Source organism: Hemibagrus wyckioides, linkage group LG15, assembly GCF_019097595.1.
Source record: "Hemibagrus wyckioides isolate EC202008001 linkage group LG15, SWU_Hwy_1.0, whole genome shotgun sequence".
Classification (NCBI taxonomy): domain Eukaryota; kingdom Metazoa; phylum Chordata; class Actinopteri; order Siluriformes; family Bagridae; genus Hemibagrus; species Hemibagrus wyckioides.
In genome coordinates, this window is record NC_080724.1 from 17,536,769 (window position 1) to 17,563,806 (window position 27,038).

A 27,038-nucleotide genomic window follows, 5' to 3' on the forward strand; every position below is an offset into this window, starting at 1 on the left:
CTGCATTCGTCTTGTTCAGCTTTCTCCCCTCCTCACCTGTACCTTCAGATCAGGATTCTAAACTTTTGGCCACTGTCAAGGCCATTGTGTTTATCATCTCGTAGATTACTAACTAGCCATTGTGAGTCTCAGTATATGTGTAGCTTCATTGCATTGTGGGATTCTGAGTCTAACATTTGCACCAAAGTCTCGAACGCTGCTGGAGTTTTCATACATATATGACGTTAAAAATGGTGAGTGAGAAAAGGAGCACTTGCTGTTTTGTCCCGAGGAATTAACACGCCTTTTCTCCAATTAAACACCATTGGAACTGTGTTTGCAAAGGCCCCTGTGACAACAGTACAGCACACAGGAATAACTATCCACAGGAACAACAATACAGCACCAACCAACCCAGCAATATGGATGTATTTCAGGATGGAATTGCCTTGAACGTCTTCTAATTTTTAAAGCTACACAGAACAAAATGTATTACCTGTATGTATGCCTGGGGTGTTTACTTATTACTGACTTTAATATCAGTGAAATATTACATCAACAGGTATGAGACATGTTGAATAACCAAAATATATTTATTTTTTTGTAATTTTGGGTGAGAATTATATTTGTTTTTGTGTAAAAATAGTACAAATGAAGTCTTATATAAAATATACTATAATAAGAGAGACATTAATAGTTATACCCATGACCATAAGTGGTATAAGCAGTCGCTAAGGGGCACCAAATTGCCCTGTGGACGACATGTATATATTGCATGCTCTGGATATAGAGTATAAAATATCCTCTAGTCTGAAACATAATTATTTAGCAATAAGATACAGTATAAGTCTTACATTCGAATGAATATTGCTTGAGTATTATGTATCCATGGATATGTATTTAAGATATAGTCATTGTGAATGTTTCCATCATGACTATGGAATGGATAAAATGTACATGGTGGAACAAAGTACATGGTGTCCTCATTTAAGACATTCAGAACCTAAGAGGAGGAGGGAGACAAAATCATGAAGGAATTTCAGGAAACTCCTCCACTGGGAAGTCCAGTATGGCTCATATCCTGACAAACACATTCATAAAAAACACACTGACAGAAAAAACATGTGCAAATCTCTCGACCCAAAGGAGTACTTTCAGCCATGGCTTACTTTCACTTGCAACTGAGTCACTGTGCTGAAAAACGCAGTAAATCCTTCAAAGGCAATATTGCAGTCCAGAGGAGAAGAACAGCTCTGAGTTCAGTCAGTCCATCAGCTTTATGGCCTCCTCGGCTGAAGCACCAGGAATCAACTCAGGGCAGATGCTGCTCTTAAAAGACACAAGAGGCTAAGAGAGGTTCTGGCACCTGTTCTGCAACTTGTGTCCATTAAGCAGGAGCAGACCTCTAGACATCCAATTTGAGTTTGTCTGTGCTGCAGTCTTGGTCTTGGTCCAGCTTTGCCAGGGTCTTACGCACACGCAGGGCAGTGAGGCGAGCTGAGGGACTCTGGAACCAGCACTCCTTCATAATTTTAGCTATAGCAGACAGAATCTGGACACAAAGACATTATGATTCAATAAGTGGATTTTGGACCTCTGACGCATTGTTCATAGCTTAAATGAATACGCCATCAGCAGAAATAGCTTTTAAAAAAAGATTTAATTTGTCATAAAGCTGACTGAGGCAGTTCACTGAACTGCATTTCTTGACACTTTTCGAGCTTAACGGAGGAGAAATGTGTACCGGATGGGAGTGCAGTCGGTTGTGAAGACACGGCCTGTACTGGTCCACACACACCACCTTCTTCATATCTTCAAAACTGGGGTCGGAGGGCACCACGTCGAAAAAAGGCGGGCGATACTCCTCTTCAATTCCTACACCAGAAAGGTTCCGTCAAACATTTTCGGAGGCGTTCAGTTTATATATTTACCGTCACCTACAGGGTCTTTTTCCTGACAAAAAGGTCAGATATTTGTTGAGACTGAGGGTCATATCGTATCTGTAATACAGCCATTTGAAATTTTTAAGGAGTTTGGAACAGCTAATAGTTCTGTGGGAGGAGGACTGGATGACATCCAGAAAGATTGTGTATTTGTGGTAGCTGACATTTCGGGGCAAAAAAAAATACTCAAGAGCATAATTTTGCTTCAAAAAAAAGGGGGGGGGCAGGACACAATAAAACTGTATGTCCTTTACTATTTGACAGGACATAATAAAAGGACATATGCTTGCCACTAGTTTTCTGGCAACAAAGCGGCAAAGCTATAAAAAAAATGATAGTGGCTATAGATTGTTTTCAATGGATTTACCCATCATGCACGGTGAGCATGTAGAGTATTTGTGTGAGCATAATGTGTTTGAAAAAAAGAAAGAAAACGGAGAGGGAGAGATAAAAAGCATCTGGTCTGTGTGAGTTGGAGTGCTGACACTTGATAAGATTGTTTGTAATTGCTGGACTGCTAATCGTGGGTGGATAGTGGAGACAGACACAGATAGAAGAAAAGGACAGACTGGGCCGGCAAGACAGTGAGACATGCTGATTCTGTGGAGTGATGTGAGAGACTTCATTTACGCCATGATGTAACACAGCACAAAAGATGTTATTCACAAACTTAATAATGGCTTTGCTTTAGTTAAAAGCATTTAATCATGATACTATAGCAGCATGTGCTGAATAACAATATTAATATCTGGACACCGGGTTATACTGCTTATCCTAGCAATATATACAAAAGTAGGTAATGGATAGAGTTTGTTACCGACTAAAATATTACTAACATTTTGCAGCAGATGGCTTTTTATGGATTTTTAAACATATTTCTTTAAGCCTATGGGTAGAATCTCGAATGAAATGACTTTTAATAGTGCTCCTTATGGAGAATGATGGGAAAGCCTGGACCCTGAATCCGGGCACTGTACTAACCATTTACAGTGGTTCGACGGGTGATCTCCCACAAAACCAGTCCCAAAGCCCAGATATCAGTCTGCTTGTATGATTCAAAGATGTCCACACGGATACTTTCGTCTAGGACCTCAGGGGCCATGTAGCGTTTGGTGCCCACCCGTCGGTTGTTCCCTACATCCAGGTAGTCGTTGGACTGAGAATGAGTGACAGCCAGGCCTATTAGGACACCCAAGAGAACCCCTTCAGTGATTTCAATAAGAACCGACTGTGAACATTCAGTTAAAGCATCAAGAATGGATCCCTTACCCAGGTCAGCGATGCAGCATTGCCCATTCCTCTTCACCAGGATGTTGCGGCTTTTGAGGTCACGGTGGGCGATGGCTGGCTTGCTCTGTTTGGTGACGATTTCTGTGTGAAGGTGCACCAGGCCACTGGCTATTGACAGGCACATGCACAAACATTCCTCCGGTTTCAATTTGATGCACTGCAGGTAGTCATAGAGAGAGCCCAATTCGTGGAAATGAGTCACCAGCCAGAGCTGAGTGCTGGAGTTCTTCGATGTCATGTCTGAAGCAATGAATCCTGAAAACAAAGGTTGAGAGACAATACATAACTGTGTGGTCAAAAGCATGAGATTTTCAGCTTCCTACGGTTTGCGAGCTGTAATTGGAAATGGAGTCAATTTATGCGCCAGTACTTGTTAGGTACAGAAATTATCGTTGGCATGTTGGAAACTGCTCAACACACAATTACTGAAGGACTCAGCCATCAAAATTACAGGGAGTTCTACCGGATAAATGCACTAGACTTACACAGAGGGAAAACAGACGCTATAACAATATCTACATGCAGTCATGCAAGCCAGACATTTCATTACACTGCCAAGAATTGCCTACTTTCTTGGGAAGATGCTATTTGACTGGTATTGCAAAAAATAACTTTAAAGGTGTGATGCCAAACATTTTAAAATGATATTTTTGTGCATATGTATGCAGAGATTCTGAAGCTTCTATCCAACTAAGTCTACAAATATAGGAGATATAGCTCCATGGGCCATTGGTGACTACATCTATGACTATACAGAAGCAATATTAGACAATAATGAACAGGGCACATTAAACTGTATATTAATTTTTTGAACTAGTGTAGCTGTAGCATTGCCGCCTCACAGCTCCAGGGTTGATCCTAACCATCTTGTAAGGAGATTTGCCTGTTCTCATCTGGGTTCTTCAGTTTCCTACTACTTTTCAGGTGAATTGGGTAAGATAAATTGCGCTGGTGATGGACTGGTGTCTGATCCAGGGTGTATTCCTGCCTCACGCCCAGCGTTACTGGGACAGACCCCGGATCCTCCACGATCTTGATCAGGGGTAAGCTCTTACTGAACATGAATTTTTTCATGTACTGTATGTGGATCTTACCCAAGATGTTTTCATGTCTTAATTGAACAGTGTTGTAGATTTCACTCTCTCTGAACCAGGACTGTTCATCTCGAGATGAGAAGATTTTCACAGCCACGTTCTCCCCCATCCACGTTCCCCTCCACACCTCTCCATAACGCCCCTTACCTGCCCCACAAAACATACAGTCTTAACACTTTAACCAAATGGGAAAATTAGGACAGTTTCATTTACATTATATTAGCATTACGTTTTCAAATGTAGCTCACTCACCGACACACTCCACTAAGGAGATCTGCCGAGCCACGGTCCTCTGCACCAGGTAAGGCAGGCCAGTCCCACTGCCTGATGTGCAAAACTCGTCAAAAATATCCTAAAATAAAACAAAATTCACATATCAAACTCAAGATATTTTATTAGAATCTAACCTCATGGTTGCTCTAAGTACAGAATAAAACACGTGTGCTGTTATACGTGTCCTAACGTGAGGTGGTGTGATGCATTATCTATTATGTTTTAGCAGTTTATCGTGACACATACAAGTCATACAGTCCTCTCTGTGTTAGCTTTTAATATCGAAATGATAACATATTCGAACAAGGGCTTTAATATAAATCTGTGATTGGTCTTGTCAAGCCATGATGTCAGAGTCATGATGGTGAAATGAAGGACCACCTTCTCCACATAACTTACAACTCAATATGCACTGCTGAGGTATAAATCACCATCAATGATTCTATTTCATATTTAGACTATATATATATATATATATATAGGTTAATATAAGTTATAAATATTTTGTGAAGGATGGATGAAATACTGTCGATCATGAGCAGCACATACCCCATAAGTTGGGTCTCCTCCACTGGGCAGTTTAAGCATGGGGGGGTCATGTTCCTGCAGATGGTGGTGCTGTCGTTTGGAGCGAAGCCACAACACAAAGACGCACACTGCTGTGGATAACAAAAACAGCACCAGCAGAGGCACGGCAACCAGGACGATCACAGTAGGTTCTTCTACTGGCTTCTCTAAACCACACAAACACACACCAGGATATCAGTATTTACAAGATGCAGCATAATAAAGCAATAATAATGCAATTATGTGACTGTATTATTCGCTAACACTACTACACCACTAGAGGGCAACAGTGTCATCTTTTTCTTTTTTTTTTGGTTGTCATTTCTATAGGAGTCATTAAGGAGAATTAAAATCCCTAACCGGAAATGTAGCTATGACCATTGAGGATCTGAACAGGCAGAGGATGACTGTTCTGATCAACCATCATGATTTGACCATTAGATTCTCCAAACACATTTTCTTATTAATAAGTCATTCATAATTCCTGACCTGGTTTTACAGGTAATGTTAGGTTGGCATTGCAGTAGTCGGTGTAGCAACACTCGACGAACACGTTGTTAATCCCACCGACGATGCACTGCTCCATTTGCTCCTTCTCAAAGCTGCCCCTCGTAACATGCCCATTGTTCCATATGAAGAAGCAGACATACCCTATACAGGTGTCTGTGTACACATCCTCACACGCACAGTTCACCCTTCTGCTTTTGCTTTGGGCTGTGAAGGGAAAGAGAAAGCATGAGACGACAATGATGACAGTCATAGCTGGCTCATATAGATTCAACAGGTCTAATTGAAACTGTAGTTCTCTTTCAGGCTGAAAATTCAATTAAAATTACCAACAGGGGTTTACTGTGATAGGTGTGATAAATTATTTTCAATAACAGCATGTCCTGTAACGTATTATTCTTCTGCAGCAAATTGCTATATCACAACATGTTATTATTTAAAGGATATAGTTTTTTATTCATTTATAGCTCTGTTGTGGAATGTCAGAGAAACAAGTTAGTTCCTGTGTCACTTATTGTCTAACAGCTGTTAACAGTCATTTCCTCACTGCTCTCACTACTACTCTCTCGCTCTCTCTTTTTTTTTTCTTCTCTGAAACTGACCAAAAATTTGCAGCTTGTCTTGTTAAGGAGACAAGTGTCCTGAAGACTTCCTCCCTGTGGTGGAAAGCCTCGGACTTTTAAATGCTGACACTGGAGACTCCTTCCAAAAATGCTAAAATCTCGCTAAAAAACCTCACAACTATCTATCATCACAACACAACTACACACGTTTTAAAATCAGTTTTGTTTCTTTACATCCATTATACGTGTCCATGTGCAAGTCGTAACAAAGTGAACTTTAATATAAACCTGTAGATGTCCACATTGTGCTGTGAGCACTGGAGCAATCGAGAAGGTTGGGGGTATATTTCTAAAATATCACCGAGAAAAATATCAGCGCACGTGAGTGTAGAAGTGTCCTGACAAACACATGGAGTAGATTTAGACAACACAGAAGCTAAGGTTAAGTGAGTTTATATTAAAATGTGTCCTGTCAAGCACAGCATGCTTGGCCGTGGCAGGAAGATGCACGTTTCCTTTGCGCTATTGTTTCACTGCTAGAGAGACAAACTCGCTACATCTGTACCTAGCAGATTTACGATCAGAAACACACGAAATCATAGCCTTTCATGTAAGCAATTTACAGCGAAAACATAGCTTTACACGCTAGATGTAGCTCATCTTACCGGAGTGAACTGTGTTTAGACTTAAAGCCATCGAAGTGAGCAGCAGCAGGAATCCTGCAGAAGCCTCCATCTCTGTGGGGAAGACAAAAAAGAAAGACATCAAAGGCCTGTGAGACGCTGTAGCTTACGTTACGCTCACATCTGCTAGAGTCAACCTTGCCCCCCTCATCCCTGCAACTTCGAATCCTCTACTCTACTCTCCTGTCCTGCCCAGCTGTGGTTTAAAGCTGATGTGCAGCCTGCTGGTATGCCATGTGACCCGGACGCGAGGTCCCTAGATGGTCTTGGCAGCAAGGCAGCCCTGTCCTCGTGGTAAAGGAAGTCAAAGGGCTGAAAAAGCAACAGGCAGTGGGTCCAGTCAGTCTGCCTGCACTCTAATTGCTGTAGTCAGAGTGGGTGGGAACAGGCTTTAGAAATGGACACGCTGGCTGCTCGGCACGCAGAGTAAATATTGACGGCTATGCTTCCTGCCATTGAGAAGCGCTAGGCAGCCGGAGACAGGGGCCGCACTCATTCCTTAAAGACTACGAGGCTGCTGGGCACGCAAACAAGATGGCCGCATGCAGCTGTTTGTCCCATGAGATCGTCGGATGATAAAACATTGGAAAGGCGACGACCTGGCTGCTGTTAACATTTCACATCATGGAGACAGAAAAAACGACATCCTGAATCACATAACGTTTAGCTCATGGCGGATAAGCATTGGGTTTGATTTAAGTCATGCTCTTTCTGCAGCTTTTGGTTACAGAAAACCACTATAGGTTTAGATTTTTTTTGTGTGTGTCTGTGCTCATAAACGGTTCATCAAACATCAGGAAGCATTTGTGTGTGGCTCTGGGACTGTAATTTCATAAGTATACAGTTTACTCATCTTATGTAATGGAAAAAAGGAGTCAACCATACTGCTTTGAAATAGATGGGTATCAAGAGCCAGGCAGGGGTTGGAACTGAATCTTTTCTTCCAAAGACACAGCAAAAATGCCATTGTTCTGCTTTGATGTATTCTATAAAACATATGCTTTGGGTTATATCTTTTCCACATTTATTCAGAATGTTAACTCTGCTACAGAGGCTTCTTCCCTTACACTTAGACATTTTTAAACCCAAGATTACGGCTGATGCATATCATCTGATTTTGTATACGGTGTGCATCACATTGCAGACTTTTCCACTTACGTTGATTTATCTCATGTACCATATCTTACTGTATCTTCCTGTCATACAGCCCGAGGCGCTGACTGCTGAGAAAATCTATACTTCGTCGCAAAAAACTGTTTGCAAAAGCAACCCAGAGTAGCTACCAAAACAGTGTGGTCACATGAACACTAAAAAAAACCAACAAAAAACCCAGACAGCTAACAATTAGACACATCCTATGTAGATAGTGCTGGAGCTCAAGCTAATTACACAAAGCTTTAATGCTGCACATTAGTCTAACAATACATTGGTCAGTCCGGCGCCTTTAGCTAGATTTTCTCTCAGGCTGTTATCAGAGGCATTTCAGATTTGGTTATCAGAGTTTATCCTCCTTGTTGCTTTTGATGTATTATTATCTTTCCAAATATTATGACCTCAGTTAGAGCAGGCGTCTACGTTCCCTAGTGATGGCTGAAAGCAACTTGAGGAAAAGGAGTGACAGAAGGGTCTACAGTAGAAGTAAAATGTGAATTTTCAATTCAGTTTATGATTTCAAATAGCCTTCAGCCATATCATGTGCATTTATGTACAATGACATGCCGCATGTGTGTGTGTGTGTTTGTGTGTGATGCCCAGTGATGCCTCGCACCCAGTGTTCCCAGAACATTAGCTCTACCATGACGTTGATAAGGTTAAAGTGGTATAATTCTTACCATATTACGTCAGAAATAATTTGTGTGACTTTGTGAACAGGTTACAGCCATTACACTATCATACTATTAGAGCTAACTCCGTTCATTTCCCAAATGATGCTCTAAACCCCCTAGGTCAAACTTCAGGTCTGCACTTAGGCAAAATAACAATGACTTGACAGTGCTTGATTTAATAGAGGACATTGGGGACACAACATTTGCTTACTTCCGATTCAGTGCACACTTTAACTAGGCATTGCTGCAATTTCCATCGATATAGGTTTCAATCCTGAATACTGACTGTACTGACTGATGGATATATGGCCAAATGTTGGAGTGTTATCTTAAATTTGAATGCAAAAGCCTACAGAGACAGCCTACTAGGCTGCATTAGCATTTCCTGTTTAATCTAGACAGTTTGCAGAAGCTCACTCTCTGTACAAAGCTTACCTCGGGTTTCAGTGTCAGTCGCAAACAGACAGAAGGAAACGGAAACTGTCAAATCAGAGACGGTGACAGTTTTTAGTGTCAAACAGTCTTTTGGATATGAGAAGAAAAAATAACGGACAGAAACTATAGTCGCCTGAATAAACTATAATCGTTTTAAACATGTGATATTTGCTAACTTCAACATCCAGCAGTATCAAAACAGAATAATGTAATGAGAAATGCAATGATAATGCATTGAGAATGTCTAATTTGGGGGTTAGGTCCACTTCCTCCCAAACCTGTAGAAAGAGCCTTTCCAAAGAGTGGGAGAATGCACATGTAGTTTCCATGTAGTGTAAGATAAACTATGGCTGCAATTTACCTGTTGTAGCACAGTGGTTAAGGCATTGGGCTACTAACCAGAAAGTCATGAAATGAAATCCCAGCATCACCAAGCTGCCACTGTTGTACCTTGAGCAAAAGCCTTCCCTCAACTGCATCCTACATTGAACCTTGAAATGGTTCAAAGTTTAATGTAGAATCCTACAACAAAGCGATTCCATATTAGAGAAGGTTTCCAGTAGAATCCTTCGGATGCTATGTGCTTTAAGAGTGCACTGGGGTCAGCAAACTAAAACTGCTAAATGATCAGACTAGGTCAGGCTAGCAATCCAATTAATCACAATTTTTTTTTTCTTTTTTAGACTTCTTGGATAGCAATTCCTCTTTCTCTGTCCCTCTCACTATTGTCACAAGCTGCAGTCACCAGACTCATGGGAACTTGTACACTTGCTCTCTGACCTTCCTCTTTTCTTTTTTTCTTCTTGTTGTTGTTGTTGAGACTTTTCTCTTTCAGAGCGATTGCTATTATCATCTGCCATGATTCCATGTGGTATAAAGTACGAAATTCGGTGAATGCTCCCATGAATCTCAGTTCATGAAAACCATTGGAGTGCATTTGTAACTCAGTTGTATACTGAGACTCAGTGCCCAAACCCAAATATTCAAAAATTAACATTAACGAAAGGTTTTAAGGACATTATCGGTAGCTCCATCTTGCAGTCTTCATCTTGACATCAGTTAGGAAGGACCGGGATGACATGATTGCCTTCTTGTGCACCAGATGTTTAAGAGCCTCGCGTTCATCCACACGTCTGTTGGGCGCCGACTCCTTTTTCCTTATTCTCTCTTGCAAGAACAAAGTGATGCTCATTTCACAAAATCAACATCACTTTATGACACATTACAACTTAAAATTTTTTGCAAGGCAATGTATATATTCCTTGCAGATCGCCTACTGTCTGAAATGCTCATACTTTAATGTGTTGTTTTCCTACTGTAGTCTTGTACAAAAAGTAGACAAGGTGATGAAACCAGGTAACTCACCTGTAGAAAACATTACAGTGTGGAAACCTGAATATAGGCTACAGAGTCCCGCCCAAATAGCTTCCTATTAGAGACACAGTGAACTTGCACGAGCTGTAGAACCCATTCTCTTCCACCCTACATAGTGACCGTGTATAGGGAGTAGGGAGCTATTTAGGCTTCAGCCTTAAATCTTAACCTACGAACAAAAATGCTTGTTTTACTTTAATATTTCGTTCAGCCCACCACTTCTACCCCAACATCAATAACCATACGAACCTAAATATCTTTAATAGAAATATTTGACAATCGAAAACATGCCTCTTTTTTTTTGTTTTGGTTGGTGATTTACCTCAAGATTTGCTCCTCGTATCTCCTCTTCCTTTCCTTATCCTTTCAATAATCCATCTGCTCACGAAACAGCACTTTTAAGACACATACTACTACTGATCCTGGTTAAGTAAAATAACTTTAGACTTTTCTCCCCCCTTTCCAGCAGATTAAAAACGCCTCGTAGAGCTGCTCCTGGATCTTCACCACCACCACATCAGTCCTCCTCCTCCTCCTGCTGCTCAGCGTCGGTGACAAAACTTTTTAAAACAATAAAGCCGAGTTGAAATAAACCAGTCTCAGTTCCACAGCCTTTAGTTCTACTTCATTTTGTGGAAAAAATGAACGCAGAGTAAGAAATGAAGCTCTGGAGAAGAAATGGACAAGAGTGGACAAGGCGCGGTATCTTCAGCTCAATCTTCCAAACTGATAAAATGGAAGCGGCAAAGTGGAGCTCATGCAGCCGGACTTTCAGGCTCTCAGTCTTCCGTTCCTCTATAAACAATCCCCTTTCCTCGGATTCACTCTTGATAAGCAAGATCCGATCTGATGTTAGAGTTAAGATAACTGATTTGTTAAATATCCAGTGCAGTTCCCGCCCCGTATTGTGTAGCCCGGTGGGGCCGGAGGGCTGGAATGCGCTCCCTCAGTGCTGCTTTCCTGTCGCTCACAAACCTTTCATTTTCCTCACGTCTGTCATTTTCTATGAATAGAGAGAGTGTGTGTTGTTGCTACGAGCAGCTCATTGCTTTAGTACACTTCTACCAAGAGTCTGTGTACAGTTCTTTTTATTTATTTATTTATTTTTTTTTTAACCATATCCTATTTAGCAAAGTCCCATTATTTAAGACTTGCATTGGAGTCAATTTACCCTTTAACAGGCACATGATATTGTAAATTCATAGTCACTGGATCACATTCATGAGAATTTAATTACAATCTTACAGGAACCCTTCTATAAGACTTTTATTACCTTCTGTATACCACATATCCAGTGCCTGTTTCCATTTACTTCATGTGGCTTGGTGGTTAGTATGCCTACCTCACACCCACAAGGTTGAGGGTTTGATTCCCACCTCCACCATGTGCTCTGTGTTTTGCTGTTTTCAGGGTACTCTAGCTTCCAGACGTAGTGATTGGCATCTCTAAATAGTCTATTGCGCCCTGTCTAGGGTGTCCCCGTGCCTTGTAACTAAAAGCCCCTGTGCTAAGAGAAATTAGATTTCTTTTTTATCTATCACTAGTTGTTAATTCAATCTTACAAAATGTCAACAGTTAATTCACACTGCTAGGGTATATAGAACATTGTTTGGCTTTGTAAACCATATAAAACACGAGGAAATGCCCTTTCGTTATATAACGTTGTTACTATATAAATGATAGCATGAGAAAGAGTCCGTTAATATGAACCTGAGGTCTCAAATTCTATTCTTTCTAACCATTTCCAAAGAGAATTCAACAATGATGTTAAAAGAAAACGTCCCCAAAACAAAAACAACAACAGCAAAAAAAAAAAAGGGGGAAAAATTTATGTATAATTGCTTCCATGTAAGTCAAAGCCCCTGTATAGTATAAGTGCTAGAGATAGATGAAATTTTTTTAATCTATCATTTTTTTGGTGATCAGGTTATCGTGATTAAAAGTTATGTTTGTTACAGTGCATGCTTAAACACAACTCACATAAATATAAGGACAAAATGACAATATCATACCTCCATAAATTCGACAGTGGAAAGTAGTGCTGGTGATATCAGTGTCTGGTTTTCAAGCTGTATTTCACAAAAAAGAGAAACAACTAAAAGCATCCTATTGTAGCTGTATTATGTCAAAAACATTCCCACAGCTGAAATCTCTTGAGATAATTTTTGTACGTCGCTCTGGATAAGAGCGTTTGACAAATGCCAGAAATGTAAATTTAGATAAAGAGAAAAATTTGGAGATGAATCTATGAACACCATGCACTCAGTGAGCAATATATTAGGAACACCTTTACACAGACTTATTCATGATTCATGAAATAATCAAATCAGCCAATCGTGTTGCAACAGCAACATCATGCATACAGGCCAGCAGCTTCATGTAATGTTCCCACCAACCATCTGGGGAAAATGTGATCTCAGTGATTTTCATCGTGGCATGATTGTTGGTGCCAGACGGGCTGGTTAGAGTATTTCTAAAACTGCTGATCTCCTGGGATTTTCACACACAACAGTTTGAAGTCATTTAGTCAGCATGGTGCAAGAAAGTCAAATGAACAGCACTTCTGCAGACAGAAACACATTGTTGATGAGAGAGGCCAACTGAGAATGGCCAGACTGGTTGGAGCTGACAGAAAGGCTACAGTAACTCATATAAACACTCTGTACAATTGTGGTGAGAAGAGATCACCTCAGAATGCACAACAGATTGAACCTTGAGGCAGATTTAGCAGATATGTACCAACAGTAGAAGACCACATCCGGTTCCAAATCTGTCAACTACGTAGAGAAAGCCAAGCCTCAGTGGGCACAGTCTCACCAAATCTGAAGACTGAAAAAAACAGTCAAGTCTCATGAATCTTGATTTTTGCTGAGCCACACAGCTGGTAGGGTCTGAATTTGTCGTAACAGCATGAACTGTAATGGTGTGGGGAATCTTTTCTTGACACACTTTGGTCCCGTACCAATATCAACGAATCCAACATGATAATGCACCAAAGCAGTCTTTATGAACATAACAATGAATTCAGGGTTCTTCAGTGAGCTTCCCAGTAGGACTTGATCTGAATCTAATAGCAAACCGTTGGGATGTGATAGAATGGGAGACTCCTAGCATGAAAGTGTAGGAATTCTCCAGGAATTCCATGTCAACACAAACAGTAACCTGATCTCAGGATTGATCCTGGGACCCTGGAGCTGTGTGGCAGCAGCAATACACACTGCTTCATCATTCAACACTAGTTGCTAATTTAACCTTACAAAACAGTTAATTCACACTGCTAATTCAACACTAAACGTATATTGAATATTGTTGGGCTTTGTAAGCAATACACAACATAAGGAAATGTTCTTTTTATGTAGAATCTATAAGACTGCAAGACTGAGCTCAACATATCATCAACATTTTCAGTAACTGCTTTATCCTGCTCAGGATTGCGGTGGATCTGGAGTTTATCCAAAGGACCCTGCTTACAAGGCAGTTAAGTTTAACTGCAGTTAAGTTTAACAGCTTAAGTAATTCAACACTGTATGCCTTCATTTCATGCTGTAGGTTTTCAGCACTCTATTTATTAAGATCAGCCCCTGATCTAAAAACATCTAATTCCATTTCATTATATAAAATCTCGAGTCTTGTAAAACCTCTGCTCATTAGGTAAACAGCATCATTCATACAGTATTTTTTTCAGACAAACCTGTTATGGATTTCATAACACTCATTAAATCAAGTTAACTCTCAGGTCAAAAGTCTGATATAGAGAAAGACACGGAGACAGAGCTGGAATGGTGTGAGGGAGCCAGGCTTACATATCACGTCTCCGGGGGGAAAAGAAAGTACTCAGACAGGAGCAAGAGGATGTGGGTAAGCCAAGGATGATGCATAACTTCTGCTTATTATTAGGTAAAGAAAATTGTTGTTGGGAAACAAAGTTGGGAAAGTCCGATTCTGGAGAATAAAACAAAAACAATTAAAATGACAGTGAAGCATCACATTGTGTAATAGCGCCGAAACAGTTCTATATGGTGCACACACTGTTTGTGTAATAGAGTGTGAGGCATTTTAAAGCAGAATTGATTTTCCCAGTAGGACTCTCCTCCTTTCCCAGAGCTTGTAATCTGCACACTTGGCTGATGTGTGGCAGGACCAGCTGGAACTGCTCACATCAGTGGGACGAGGAGAGGAAGAACGATTATTTGATCTGAATTTTTTATTTTCTTTGCTGTTCCCATGAATGCGTGCAGTCATTAGCACACACTATCTTATTTTCCTAGTGATCAGCACAAACTGCCCTCCTTTTTTTTCCCCCCTGGAGGACGAATGTCTGTTCTGTGCTTTAATTGTTGATGTCTCAGACATCTTATTTTGAAGCAAATGAAAGATCTATAGCTACTATAAATAATGAGCTATAATTTTAAATCATTTTTCCCCTACTGATATCAAGTTAGGTATTACTTTTGTCTACCATTGAAATGGATAACTAGCTAAACGGGAAACAATGGTTCGGGGAAAAACAACAGAAAAACAATAGTTTTTTGGGTGAATGTGTATTTCGCATTTTATTTTTACAGATTTGTTTGTTACATATGCCTGGTACAATAACTAGATTCACAATCCTGATGATTTCATGAAGAAAGAGTGATAAAGATGTGAGCGTTAATGCACGTCAAATTTTTTAAAAATTATTTTTATGGTTCTGCATGCATGAAAATGCATCTTAATGATTTTTAAACATGTGAAAATGTGTTTCTAGGGCCTCGAAGGACTGCTTTGAATTTTAATATTTTGTTTATCATACTTATTGAATATTTAAATATAGCTTTTGCAAATATTGTTTGTGAAAACAAAATGGAAAACGCACATTACTCCAAAAAAAAATTTTCTTATAAAAAATGCTATAAGAAAATGCAGGACATTTTTTTTTACATTTTTTTGGCTTACAAATACAAATGATTGCAAATGCACAGTAGAAACATTTGCATAGAGATGCTGATTGAGCAGCATGCTCTTTAACAGTACTGCAGCAAATAAATGTACTATCATCCCTGAGACACACAGCAAGACAGCTAAACGGCACAGAGTGTATTTTTCTAAATCGTTCCTACATTATAAACCCCTTAGAGCAAGGCCTAGAAAGATCACGAAGGTGTCTTACAGATCGGAAGGACAGAAATTGTCCTCATCTGTAATACACACCCAAGAAAATATGTTTCTTAAAGAGGAACATCAGCAAAAACGCAAACAAGGATAAATGATAACTGTAATATTCCCATTGCATTTGAAATAATAACATTTTAAATAAATAGGACACCATTTGCAAATGATTTACTCATGAACTGAAATAACAGTCATGATAAACCCATATCTCTGAGCTGCTATTTTTTATGTAATAAAGGTCTCTTTCTCATGGCTGTTTGGAGAATAAACTTATGCAAACATCTGGCAGCCATACTTCACTTTCAGCGTTAAAAAAACAAAACGAAACATCCAAAATAACACAAAATTAAATTTCACAGAGCCACTATCTGTCCCATTAGATTTTAGAACATATTATGGGAACTAAAACTCTAGATAAATGTGTGTGTGGAAATTCTTTATCAGTTTTTGGACTTTTTCTTGGCAGCTTTTTCCATCTTCATCTTATGAGCCTTTTCCTTCTCCAGCCGCTTCTTCTCTTTTTTCTTCTCCATTTTCGCCTCCTTGTACTTCCAAACAGGTGGTTCCAGGTAACCTTTTGACATCTTCCTTTTCTTTTCCTTCTTAGGGGTCGGGTCAGCTGACTTGGTCACTTTGATTTGAGGGATGCAGCTGGTGGGGAAGATGCTGTTATGGCGTGCTATGCCGCGTGGGACCAGTCTACGCATACTGCTGGAGGCCAAAGAGAACATGCTGCTCTTACGTTCTGGGTTTGAGTAGCATGAGGACAGTGATATAGATGATTCGGAGCTGATGGTGGAAGAGGCTGAGAAGATGGAACCATTGCTGTTGTGTGTCATGTGGCTCTTAAGTTTCTGCTCAGGGTTTTGCTGCACTAGTCCAGACATGGCTAAAGGCCTCTTGCCGATCTCTGGGGTGCTCGAGGGACAAATTGGACGGCAACCTGTGACCACCAGTGGACTGTGGATGCTTGTGGTGATGCGCACCATGTGATCCAGGACGCCGTTGTCCTGAGGATCCTGTGGGAAACTGAAAGTGAACGTGGACTTCAAACGACAGGCGACCTTCTGCCCTGCACTTTTTGTGGTTGTGGCTTTTCTCACCAGCTCTTTAAGATCTGGCCACTCCGGGATGTACGTTTCACAGAACTGTTCAGCACGGGGCCGGCTGGACAGTAGCCTCAGCCTTGTAAAAGTTTCAAAGTGTCCTGTTTTAAGTGCCCATTCTCTTACATCCTTCCTCTGTGTCGCATCTACTGAATTTATATCTGCACCTGAAATACAAAAGAGAGAAATGTTAGACAGGGCCAAGTTCCTGGGAGAAATCATGTTTTATTGTACATTGGCTCTCACCCAATTTTCTTTGTACATCTTATCACATAGTAATCGGAATTCATTTTGTTTCATTATAATTATATTAAAATGAATCATTGGGATTAGTAGCCACTTTACAAGATATATATAATTTGTGCACAAGTCACTTTACATGTTCATACTGCCGCTCAGGACTTTATAAAGTTTACTAGTGGTAACTAGTAATATTACTACTGTGCAGTAGATTTGGTTTTTCTGTCGTTTTTAAGGTTTACAGTATAGTTACAGCATAGTGTAGTCTGTTTTATAGTTTTATATATTATTGGTATTTATTGTTTATTACTGATTTATTTATTTATTCCTGATTTTTCATCCGATGTATTATGTTATGCCATGGAAAATGTAGCACATGTGATGAGAGAAATGACACTAAAGTTTACTGGAGTCCTTATCACAGATCATATTAGAAGTTCATACAGTTATTTTTGATCTTCAAATCTCATGAGTAGTGATAAGACTCATAGTACAGCAGCAACACAACATCATTGCGCCCCCTTCTGGCCTTTTTATTGAAGAACATGACTTAAATATAAATCAAAACAGACAAGGTAAGATATAAGTATTTATACACAAATTGTAGTGAAGACACCAGAGTAGTCTCAGAAATACATAAAGCAAACCTTCTGGTGTAATGATGTTAATAGTGTTACGCAAGTGAAGTTGAATTTTATAGAATTTGATCTTAAAATGGGTTAGCGATTGTTATTCTATGTTAGTATTAACTGCATTGGCATTTCTGTAAAAGTAACGTTTATATAAATCAACTCTCTTGCCTGTGCTGCTGGCCCAAAATAGATGAGTGTAAATAAACTGCTGCCTTTATTGAACTCTAGCTCGAAATAGGCCCTGCTGGTATGAAGAGGGATTTTAAAGTCCCGATAAGTCCACGCATTCTTAATCCAGTCCTCCTAGATTAGCAAAAGGGATCAGAAATGTCCTTAGATCTGACTTTTAAACCTCCCCATGTTTGTGTCATCATCTGATGCTTGGCAAAGTTCTTCAGCTTTGCAGACGCAGACGACAGCACTTAATTCCAGATACATTACTTTGTATATCCTTTTTAAACATAAAGCACTCAAACTTTACCTACAGAGCACTGCTATAAGGTAGCTTAGATATTTATTTTCTTCTCCAGAATAGATTTCCTGTGTGTTGAAAGTAATCAAATTGGCCTTCCTGTCATTAGATCAAACTGTGACATACAGGAAATCACAGTCCAGTAGCACATGTGTACAAAAAATAGATAAGTTAGCACTCTTCTTCAAGCATGCTGTTATGATGATGCATGTCTACAAAAGAAATACTGTAAGGCAATTTCTGAAAGAAATAAGCACAATAAGTGGTTGCTAAGGACTTCAGGGCTGCCAGGGGGCTCTGTACAAATGCTGGATTTTATATATAAATAAGAAATAAAACACTTTCCCCATTACCACCGAGAAATGGATTATTTTCCTATAACAGCTAGGTGGTGTAAGAGGTGCTTTATTCCTCTTATACCACAGTCATTTCTCAACAACTTTAATGTATGAATTAATGACAGATGATTTATATGATTAGACAGATAAGATTAGATCTGCCTCACCGGTTCCTACAAATGGGTTTTTACTCCAGAAATGATAAAGTATACGGTAATTAACACATTAAAATAACTAGGGGGATTTGCAGGGGGCCTTGAGTTCTCCAGATGGAGATATGATTGAGGTGGGTAGTGTGAATGTCAAGCAGAACGTCCCTCAGGGTCCCCAAAGGTTTAGAAACAGTCCTGTAGAAGATTCACACGTTGTACTATTTGCTTTTTCACTGGACTGTAAACTATAATCAAAATCTCAGTGTCCAATGTCATTCAGTAGAGAATCAGTTCCATTTAGAGTCTGGTTTCCCACATGGTTTCCTTGCTTAAAGTTTCTCAGGGAGTTTCTTTTTCCTTGAGGCTGCTGTGACTGGCTTGCTCAATAAAGATCTAGATTTAGACCAGAAGTTCAGTAAAACGGCTTTGTGGCGATGCCTATTGTTGCAAAATGCTTTATAAATAAATTGTAATTGAATTTCAATTCTTGGCTCGATAGCTACTGTGATAAAGGAGAACTAGCTTGAGGGTGGAGACGGGAAATGACTAAATAGGGAGAAAATGCGTTAAACAATTTTACCAGCCATGAGGAGCGAGGCCACACAGTCGTTGTTGCCCTGCAAGGCTGCTTTAATGAGAGCAGTGAAGCCTCTGTGGTCTCTGAGCTCAATGTCCACACCGGAATAGTAGTTCAGAATGTAGGTTAGGATAGTCACAAAACCTGCAGTGGACAACACAATGGGGCTTTTAGTTTTCCCCCTGATTATTTATGAATTTATTATTTCTAAGTGAAACCATTTAAATGTGTGCTTACCGGCTTGTGCTGCAATCATGAGTGCTGTGTTTCCGTCATTATCTTGATGATTAATATCCAAAAATGGACACTGATTCAGGCCGTACACAATATCTACGAAGCCTTTGGAAACTGCCAGCATAAGGCCGTTCTGTCAAAAAGCAGGACACAACCCAAAGTCTTATGACTGTGATATGAATGCTCAGAGATTTGCTGTCATTAGATTAATATTACAAAGTCAGCAGAACTCCTACCCTGCCGTTGGCATCCAGCTCCATGACTTCTTCCTGAGTCACGCCCCTCTCCAGGACTTTGTACAGGGACGAAGCCTGGTTCTTAGCACATGCCTGATACAGAGTGTTGACCACACTCTCCATATTGTCCTCCAGCTCATAGTCCGGGAGGGCAGAGTCATCCGAGAGTATGCTCCCGGAGTCTGAGTCATCCCAAGAAATAGACTCAGAGTCATGCTCGTCTGGACCAAAGCCCAGGTCTGGATCATCATGTACAATGACTTTAACTTTAGCCATCTGGGTCCCACCAATGACAGATCACACACAGAGCAGGAGCTCCATCCCAGTCTGTATCCCAGCTGCAGCCAGACCAGACACCTGCAATCATGGTGTTGGAATTGTCAGCAGTCATAGATCACATCTTGCCAATGTAGAGTAGTTTCATTTATTACAACATACAGAAATGGCCCAGACAGCAGGTATGCATCCTGAAGCTTTTTTTTGTTTTTCAATCTGTTAGAGACTACGAAGAGTGCTATGGACTTAGAATAAAAGAGCCTGAGGTGCACATGAGGTGACTGGAGATGTGATTGACAAGTGCTAATCTGTTGCTGTAACCTAGATGTGACCCGAATAAAACTATAAATGAACAGGATGATTCTTAGAACATGTTATGATTGTCACAGCTGAAAAATTGTATATTTTTCTTGATAAATTAAAAAAGGTAATGTAATAAAATGTTTACCAGGCACATCACGATGACTCTGCAACTAAAAAAATCATCAGTGATCCAACTCTCCTCCCTTTCTCTTCTTAGTAGTAGTAGTAGTAGTAGTAGTAGGTATTAGTTCAAGGAGACTTGATGAAATTTACTCTAATTGCATTCTTTGACATCAAACAGCTAAGTCTAATGACGAGCAATAGCTCAGCAAGTGCTGTTTGCTCACAACACACAATAAGCCCTTTATCTGGACTGAATTAATGTGTTTTTTTCATCAGTGAAAGTTATATTCCAAGAGCGTTGCAAGCCAATCAAGCCTTTGGTCAAGTTCCAATGACTGGCTATGTTTAACTCTTTCTGATGATAACATGCTGTAACTGTTGCAGGGTGATGGAGAGGGGTGTCGTGATGGGGGACGGACAGCGGGTGAAGATGGCAAAACATTGTGGTTGATTTCCATAAACAGTCTGTTCTTGCAGAACTGACTCGCAGTTCCAATAACAGATTTGTTCAGCTGGCAGCACAAACGCAGCACAGCTCTAGCAAACATTAGGCAAGCCTTTCCTCCTGCTGTGCTCCTCAGGCAAGATGCTAAAACTGAATAATGTGTGGAAATATACAGAATATCTGTCTTAGCCTTACTGAATGATTGACAGCTGAATTAATTCAAGTTAATTTATTCGAACAAATATATTTCCAATTTAGCTTTTTAAAGGCTTTCTGGCTCAGTCGTGATACTTTATTATAGCCATACAGCTTTCCATTCCTAAATCTACCCCTGACAGAACACTTTATGGTCCAAGTTGACAGTGTTTAGAGAATTATCGAGCATTCTGTTTATTTCTGAGTTATTGAGTTTTGGATTATTTATTTATTTTGTCAATTTAAGGGGCCAGGCTAATAGCTTCTATAATTCGATAATAAGAATAATAAGTTGATAATTGTGGGTTGAGAGTTCCACCACGGTAACTAAATCACAAAAATCACAAAGAAGGGGTGCTTTAAATAACACATTCTCTCTCTCTCTCTTTACCTGACAAACAAAGAAAGCTTGTCTCTTGTTACCTTACCATAATATGTACTCAGTAGAAGGTCCAGGTGTCTCTGCTGGACTCACGCTTCTCCCCTTTGCTGCCTTGTCTTTTCCCCTGCTTGTCCTCCTGATAAAATGAGGCAGTCTCTTGTAATTCACACAGCAATAGGCTTTGCTCCTGTTTGTTTCCAATTCCCACCACAATTCTGAGTCAGTCAGGTCACTTAGCTGAAGAACCTTCCCAAACCTTTACATAGATGCTGTCTTAAGTCAGGCAACATGCTCCTGCTCATCCTGATTATAAGAGATTTGGGGATTAGTTGTCCGAAACAGCAACAGGCTTTTTTTTTTTCCTCTCTCTGCAGTTACAATGGAGTTCGGAGCGCTTTGAATTTTTCTTTCTTCTTATTCTCCATCTTCCAATGTCTTAACCACTTCATTTGTTCCCAGACTAGCAAGTAAAAGTTGAGTGTAATAGCTTGCTAAAGCAAGAATCTGTCTCTGATTATTTCTCCCTTTCAATCCCAGTGAGAGGAGATGAGAAAGAGAATGTACTGACCATGGGGTCTCCAGGGAAATATGTTTGCTTCTGATATAAACAATTTATCTCTATAGTCTCTCTCTCTCTCTCTCTCTCTCTCTCTCTCTCTCACACACACACACTTATACACTTATGTAAATATTTATAAATATACGAAAATATACAATGTATATTATTATATAATAAAATGGTATATGTATATAGTTATATAGTTATATATATATATAACTATGAAATTAACTTGATGACCAGACTGCTATCCTACTGCCCCCTACTGCTATCACAGTGACGGACATTTGTACATTTTTTTTCTTCTTCTGATGAACAAGAACTGAGTAACAGCTACGATGAGATTCATTTTCTTATTAAAATGTTTCAGCCTTAGTCTTTTTGAGGATTTTTTAAAAATAAACTTTTCATCAGTCACTAGTGACGATATTAGTTAAAATAAGTTCATTTTCCTCTCTCTCTCTTTTATTTGGTACTTTTAGTCTGGTACTGATTAATTAATCATCAGAAATGATTTCTTCTAATTATATTATTTAAAAAAAAAAAACAACTTATTTCTTTATTTATAATTGTTTAAATAACTTGTATATCACACCCCCCTTCCCTGTTTTCATTTTCTTCTTCTCCATCTTTAAAAATCAAGCAAGTGTAATTTAATTACTGTTTATTTTATGTTTCCCCCCTCAGGGTAGTTCTTCTGCACTGTACTTCCTCTCATTATTCAGCTCGAGGAGGTACAGCTTGATCAACAGACGTGATGATGGATGATAGGAAACGTGTATGGGGAGTGTGTTCTTGCTCAGCCGGGGTCACCCAAACTTAGGAGACAACAAGAGGAGGGAGCAGGAAGAGAGCAAGACGCCCCTGCCCTTTTCTCCCATGGCTGACCTGAAGCAGGAAATGACAGGGAGAGAAAGGAAGTATGGCTGACCTGCTATTTAATAGAGAGAGGCTGTTTAACTCACAGGTCCAGTGAAAAAACATTATATTTAGGTTTGTTTTTGCAAGATGTTACATCCTTAAATAAGCAAAAGAGCGCTGCTACTACTATATTGATAGATGTGCTTTATTATGTTTTAATGTGTCCTTGTTTGTCATTACTAAATTGTAGTAACCCGTATCATCAGTTTTCTAGTCTAGACTTTAATTGTGTCTTTCCACTGTTGTGCCAGAAGAGGGAGTCAACACAAAGGTACTGAAACATCGTGCCTCTGTTGACCTAATTTCAAAAGAATGTCATTGCGTTGTGTAATAGTTTATGCTGAACATTTGTATTTAGAGGATTTTGTGCCTTTATCCAGAGAGTCTGACAGAAGTGCCTTGCGTCTTCATCAAAAACAGATCCTCAAGCTAGTACACGGTCTAAGAAAGCCAAATAGTGTCACAGGTCCAAAAAAAATACACACCATTTGTAATTAGTGCTTATTTAGGTGCTTCGGTAAAACAGATGGGTGTTCAGTCTTCGTTTAAAGACAGACAGTGCCTCAAATGTCCGGACATCCAGGGGAAGGTCATTTCACCATCTGGGTGCCAGTTGAGAGCCTTCGTGCTCTTTTTTGCATCTTGCGGTTGAAGTCGAACCGTGCTAGAGGCTTAATGGAAGTGCCTACATTTTTGGCTTTACAGGCAAGCATCAATGCTTTAAATTTGATCCGGACAGTTACGGGAACCAGTGCGGGCTAATGGTGTTGTATGGGGAGAACTTGAGGAGGTTGAAAACACGTCATGCAGTTGCATTCTTGATGAGTAGCAGAGTCTGATTGAGTGCAGGGAGACGCTAGTTGCAGTAGTGATGACCAAATGACCAGGACAAACCTACATGATAGCAACATGAGAACCACTAACCTGTAATTAAACCCCCAAATTTAAAACGTTAAGTTATTTTTCCAGTTTTTGTTGTTGAACATATCTTGTTTTGTGATTAAACTAGTTCTGAAACCTATTACGAAATCAAAAAAATCCAACTTGAATAGAATCCAGATCCAGATTTACAATATGTTCAACTAAACTGTTGCATTTCATACATTATATTTTTATACATATATATTTTATTTGAACTATTTGTCGAACAACCAGGTCAGTGTTTTCATTTACTTGAAATTCCGATGTCACAAAATGCCATTAAGTTCACCGAATCAGCATCGAGCCACATCGTATTACAGCAAGGCCTCCATCAGAGACTGGCAAGAGATTGTTTAACGCGACTGAATCTCATTCCAAAGCAATCAAACGTGTCTAAAATCAATCACAGATCTGCTAAACTGTTTTCTCCAGTTAGGACATTATCAAAACACGAAATGCCATTACAACCCATTACAAAGCCATTGACGGAAAAATAAAGCAAGCTGTCAGTGAAAGTCCGTGTAAAAGAGTGCCTTATCATGACAGGGTTGACTCTGCTTGCTCTTCTGCCCTCTCAAAGGCTGGTGTTTGATCCGTGGCTGAGCTGGGGGATGAACAAGAAGAGCTCTAAGTTTAGACACGGTGCCAGTTCTAAACAAAACCATGTGCTAAACTATTATTAGACTCTTGGTGGTGTTTCCATGAGCCATTTTAACACATCTCCGCTCCAGCTTGGAGTGGCTGGAGCAAATTATTTTAAAATCTTTTCCTTTTTTTTTTTTATAAAAAAAATGTGTTCCTCTGCACCTCCTAATCATCCAGTTTAACTCATCATGGGCATGATCCTAGGAATATTTATGTGTAGGAAAAGTTAGATTTGATGCTCCTGTGTGTGGCTTTGGCAGCTGAGAATGAGCAATCACACTAACATTTGTAAATCTTTGGTGTTATTCTGACTCTGGGCCAGATGTGGAAGGAACAAGCTGCAGACAGTGGAATGTGTATGTCTGCTCTGTGCAGGAAAAGGTGAAGCAGTTTAAACAAAATTCATAGTCTACTCATTTGAGTCCTGATAACAGATAATGGATACTGGAATGCAGTAGCACACACATATACACATACACACATATATCCATACACTTGTTGTTCCAGCTTATAGCAAGATAGTGGCAAAAGTTCAACGATTCCTGTTTTGAAGTGAGTTAAATCCTCGGATATGGAAGCTGTTTATAACTCATGACAGATTTGACTGTGGTTCCCTGTTCCCTAGTGTAGCGTTGTAGTATCCAGCTACCTTATTTGGTGTTTACACAATCCATGAGCCGCTAAATGGGTTCAGGAGAGAGATAAGGAGAGAAGATCTGATCTGTGGATGTCAGAAAGAAACCAAGAAGAGGAGGAGAAACAAAAAGCCACACTCAGAATCAGCGTCTTGTGTAAGAGTGAGCACTAGGGAGCAAGCGATGGATGGGGGGAGAGAGGGAGGAGTGGACTTCTGAAGGGGTGGTAGATGCGTGCAGCCAATAACAGCCTAGAGAAACGGAGACTTCAGAGACTCCAGACTTTAGAAAGTCAGTCCTCACATAGCAAGAAAGGTACTAAAAAGCCAAAGAGCATGAGGAGAAAGGAATGGGACACTGTGACGGATAAAGAATTGAAAGAAATGAATTTAACCTCATGCCGTGATGCTTTGTGAAGTGACCTCACAGTGAGGGAGGACAGAAATTCGGGACGAGGCCTGAGTAAATTGAGTTGTGCTTGCGATCTCTCCAAGACGCAGCAGCCAGGAAAGGAGTGCTGGAATAAAGAAGGCACGTGTCATCCCAGACAAAAGCACCCTCAGCTCCTCCACAATCAATTATTTATGTACAGGAGAGTTGCAGAGGTCCAGGCAAATAGGAGTTGGGCTGCAGCTCAAAGCTGTGCCATATTGTGCTGGAGGAAAGAAAGAGGGACTCTGGAAGACAGGAGGAAGATAGAAACAGACACGGGAGAACTGCTGCAATAATGAAACCTCTTCAGAAGAACCAGGGCCGCACTGATCATATCTTAGGTGCCATGGCAGACATGCTGAGCTCCCTGGCCATGCCTAGCCAACACTGGGTAAGTACCCCAGGCCTTCATTTTAATGTACTGTTTGTTTTTTCCATCATTATAATCAGTAAATGACAGACACTGTGAAATGATAAACACCAGGTGCTTGTTAAGTGAAATATGAGTGTGTTTCTTCAAACGACAAAATATAGAACTTTTTAAACATGTATATCCTGATGATGACTTGTAAATAAAGCACATACACCCTTTTTACTTATTAAACCAACACAAAATTACTGTCATCATATCAGAGAGACTGGAAGTTGTTTTTGCAAATAACGTTCACTGACCAATTTTTCATTTCTGATCTGGACAAATCAGATAAATTGTGAACCATCTCTCTCTCTTTATTTTATTTTATTTATTTATTTATTTTTTTTTACTAACAATCCCTAATAAAAAACAATTGCTATCGCTATCCTTGCTTATCCTTACCACTTGCCTACTTGGCATGACCTCGTTGCAGGGAAACCATTTGTAATTACAAACACATTCCAGAGACAAGATGAAATTCGGCGTGTGTGGTTATGTGTGGAGGAGCTTAAGAAGATAAGGAGACCGAATCCGGAATCAAAACAAAAATGTGCAGCAAGTCCTCCTCCTCCTCCTCCTCCTCCTCCTCTTTCTCCTGTCCATTAGAAAAAAGCAGGGAATTTTAAAATATATTCGTAGCATAGATTATCAAAAATGCCCATCAGGATAATCATGTCTTATTCATTTCAAAATCCATTAATTCTAGAACAAACATGTATTGATTTATTTCAAGAAAAAGAAATAAGGAGATCATTTTCAGGGATTTTTTTAGAGGGATAAAAATGGGAAAGTAAATAAAACACATTTGTAATTGGGCTCAGAGACAGAGCGAGCTTGAACATGAGTAGTGGGCAAGCTGATGAGAGATTAGGTTCTGGCTGGGTACCATGACGAATGTTGAGGCCAGTCTCTCCTCAGTGCTTAGGAGGAATTTTGGATGTCCTACAAGCCTAGGAAACCGAGTAACACTGATTAAGACATCGGTCCATGACCATAGAGACGATGCAGGCCCAGCTCCTCACCGCAGCCGTCAGGCTCGCATCCCAGCAAAATCGGACTGTCTGAGTGCTTCTCGTATTTTGGTTTTCTGTTTTAAAAGCAGTAATGAGTAATA

At 39.9% G+C, this 27,038-nt stretch overlaps 3 protein-coding genes across 4 annotated transcripts in view; 1 reads left to right on the plus strand and 2 right to left on the minus strand.

Moving 5' to 3' along the window:
* Positions 1 to 553: 553 nt before the first annotated feature.
* acvrl1 (activin A receptor like type 1) lies at positions 554 to 11,517 on the minus strand. The gene is made up of 10 exons (XM_058410209.1): positions 10,857 to 11,517; positions 6,882 to 6,953; positions 5,636 to 5,860; positions 5,129 to 5,313; positions 4,559 to 4,658; positions 4,307 to 4,453; positions 3,192 to 3,467; positions 2,904 to 3,101; positions 1,724 to 1,854; positions 554 to 1,531 (listed from the first exon to the last, which is right to left on the minus strand). Exons 2-10 carry the CDS (start codon positions 6,949 to 6,951, stop codon positions 1,385 to 1,387), a joined length of 1,479 nt encoding a protein of 492 aa, XP_058266192.1. The 5' UTR covers positions 6,952 to 6,953; positions 10,857 to 11,517; the 3' UTR covers positions 554 to 1,384.
* Positions 11,518 to 15,047: 3,530 nt separating this feature from the next.
* On the minus strand, positions 15,048 to 21,944 carry ankrd33aa (ankyrin repeat domain 33Aa). Its single transcript, XM_058409381.1, has 5 exons — positions 21,443 to 21,944; positions 19,673 to 20,029; positions 19,440 to 19,569; positions 19,206 to 19,346; positions 15,048 to 16,958 (listed from the first exon to the last, which is right to left on the minus strand). The coding sequence occupies exons 2-5, from the start codon at positions 19,946 to 19,948 to the stop codon at positions 16,126 to 16,128; spliced, it is 1,380 nt and encodes a 459-aa protein (XP_058265364.1). The 5' UTR covers positions 19,949 to 20,029; positions 21,443 to 21,944; the 3' UTR covers positions 15,048 to 16,125.
* Positions 21,945 to 25,335: 3,391 nt separating this feature from the next.
* The window catches only part of arhgef25a (Rho guanine nucleotide exchange factor (GEF) 25a), a 70,431-nt gene continuing 68,728 nt past the window's right edge, over positions 25,336 to 27,038 (plus strand). Inside the window, exon 1 of one of the 2 annotated variants that reach the window (XM_058409589.1) lies at positions 25,336 to 25,900. In XM_058409589.1, the coding sequence (XP_058265572.1) occupies positions 25,805 to 25,900 (96 nt within the window). In that variant the 5' untranslated portion in view covers positions 25,336 to 25,804. The remainder of the gene's footprint in view (positions 25,901 to 27,038) is intronic. The other variant, XM_058409588.1, reaches the window with a different exon arrangement.

What these genes read in the sequence shown, in the direction of transcription:
- acvrl1 (XM_058410209.1), bottom strand. Translation starts at nt 6,951, where the DNA reads ATGGAGGCTTCTGCAGGATTCCTGCTGCTGCTCACTTCGATGGCTTTA. An exon ending in TCTAAACACAGTTCACTCCG is followed by an intron (nt 5,861 to 6,881) that starts GTAAGATGAGCT and finishes TTCCCTTCACAG; the next exon opens with CCCAAAGCAAAAGCAGAAGG. An exon ending in ACCGACTGCACTCCCATCCG is followed by an intron (nt 1,532 to 1,723) that starts GTACACATTTCT and finishes CTTTGTGTCCAG; the next exon opens with ATTCTGTCTGCTATAGCTAA.
- ankrd33aa (XM_058409381.1), bottom strand. Translation starts at nt 19,948, where the DNA reads ATGGCTAAAGTTAAAGTCATTGTACATGATGATCCAGACCTGGGCTTT. An exon ending in AGCTGGATGCCAACGGCAGG is followed by an intron (nt 19,570 to 19,672) that starts GTAGGAGTTCTG and finishes GCTTTTTGACAG; the next exon opens with AACGGCCTTATGCTGGCAGT. An exon ending in CATGATTGCAGCACAAGCCG is followed by an intron (nt 19,347 to 19,439) that starts GTAAGCACACAT and finishes TGTCCACTGCAG; the next exon opens with GTTTTGTGACTATCCTAACC.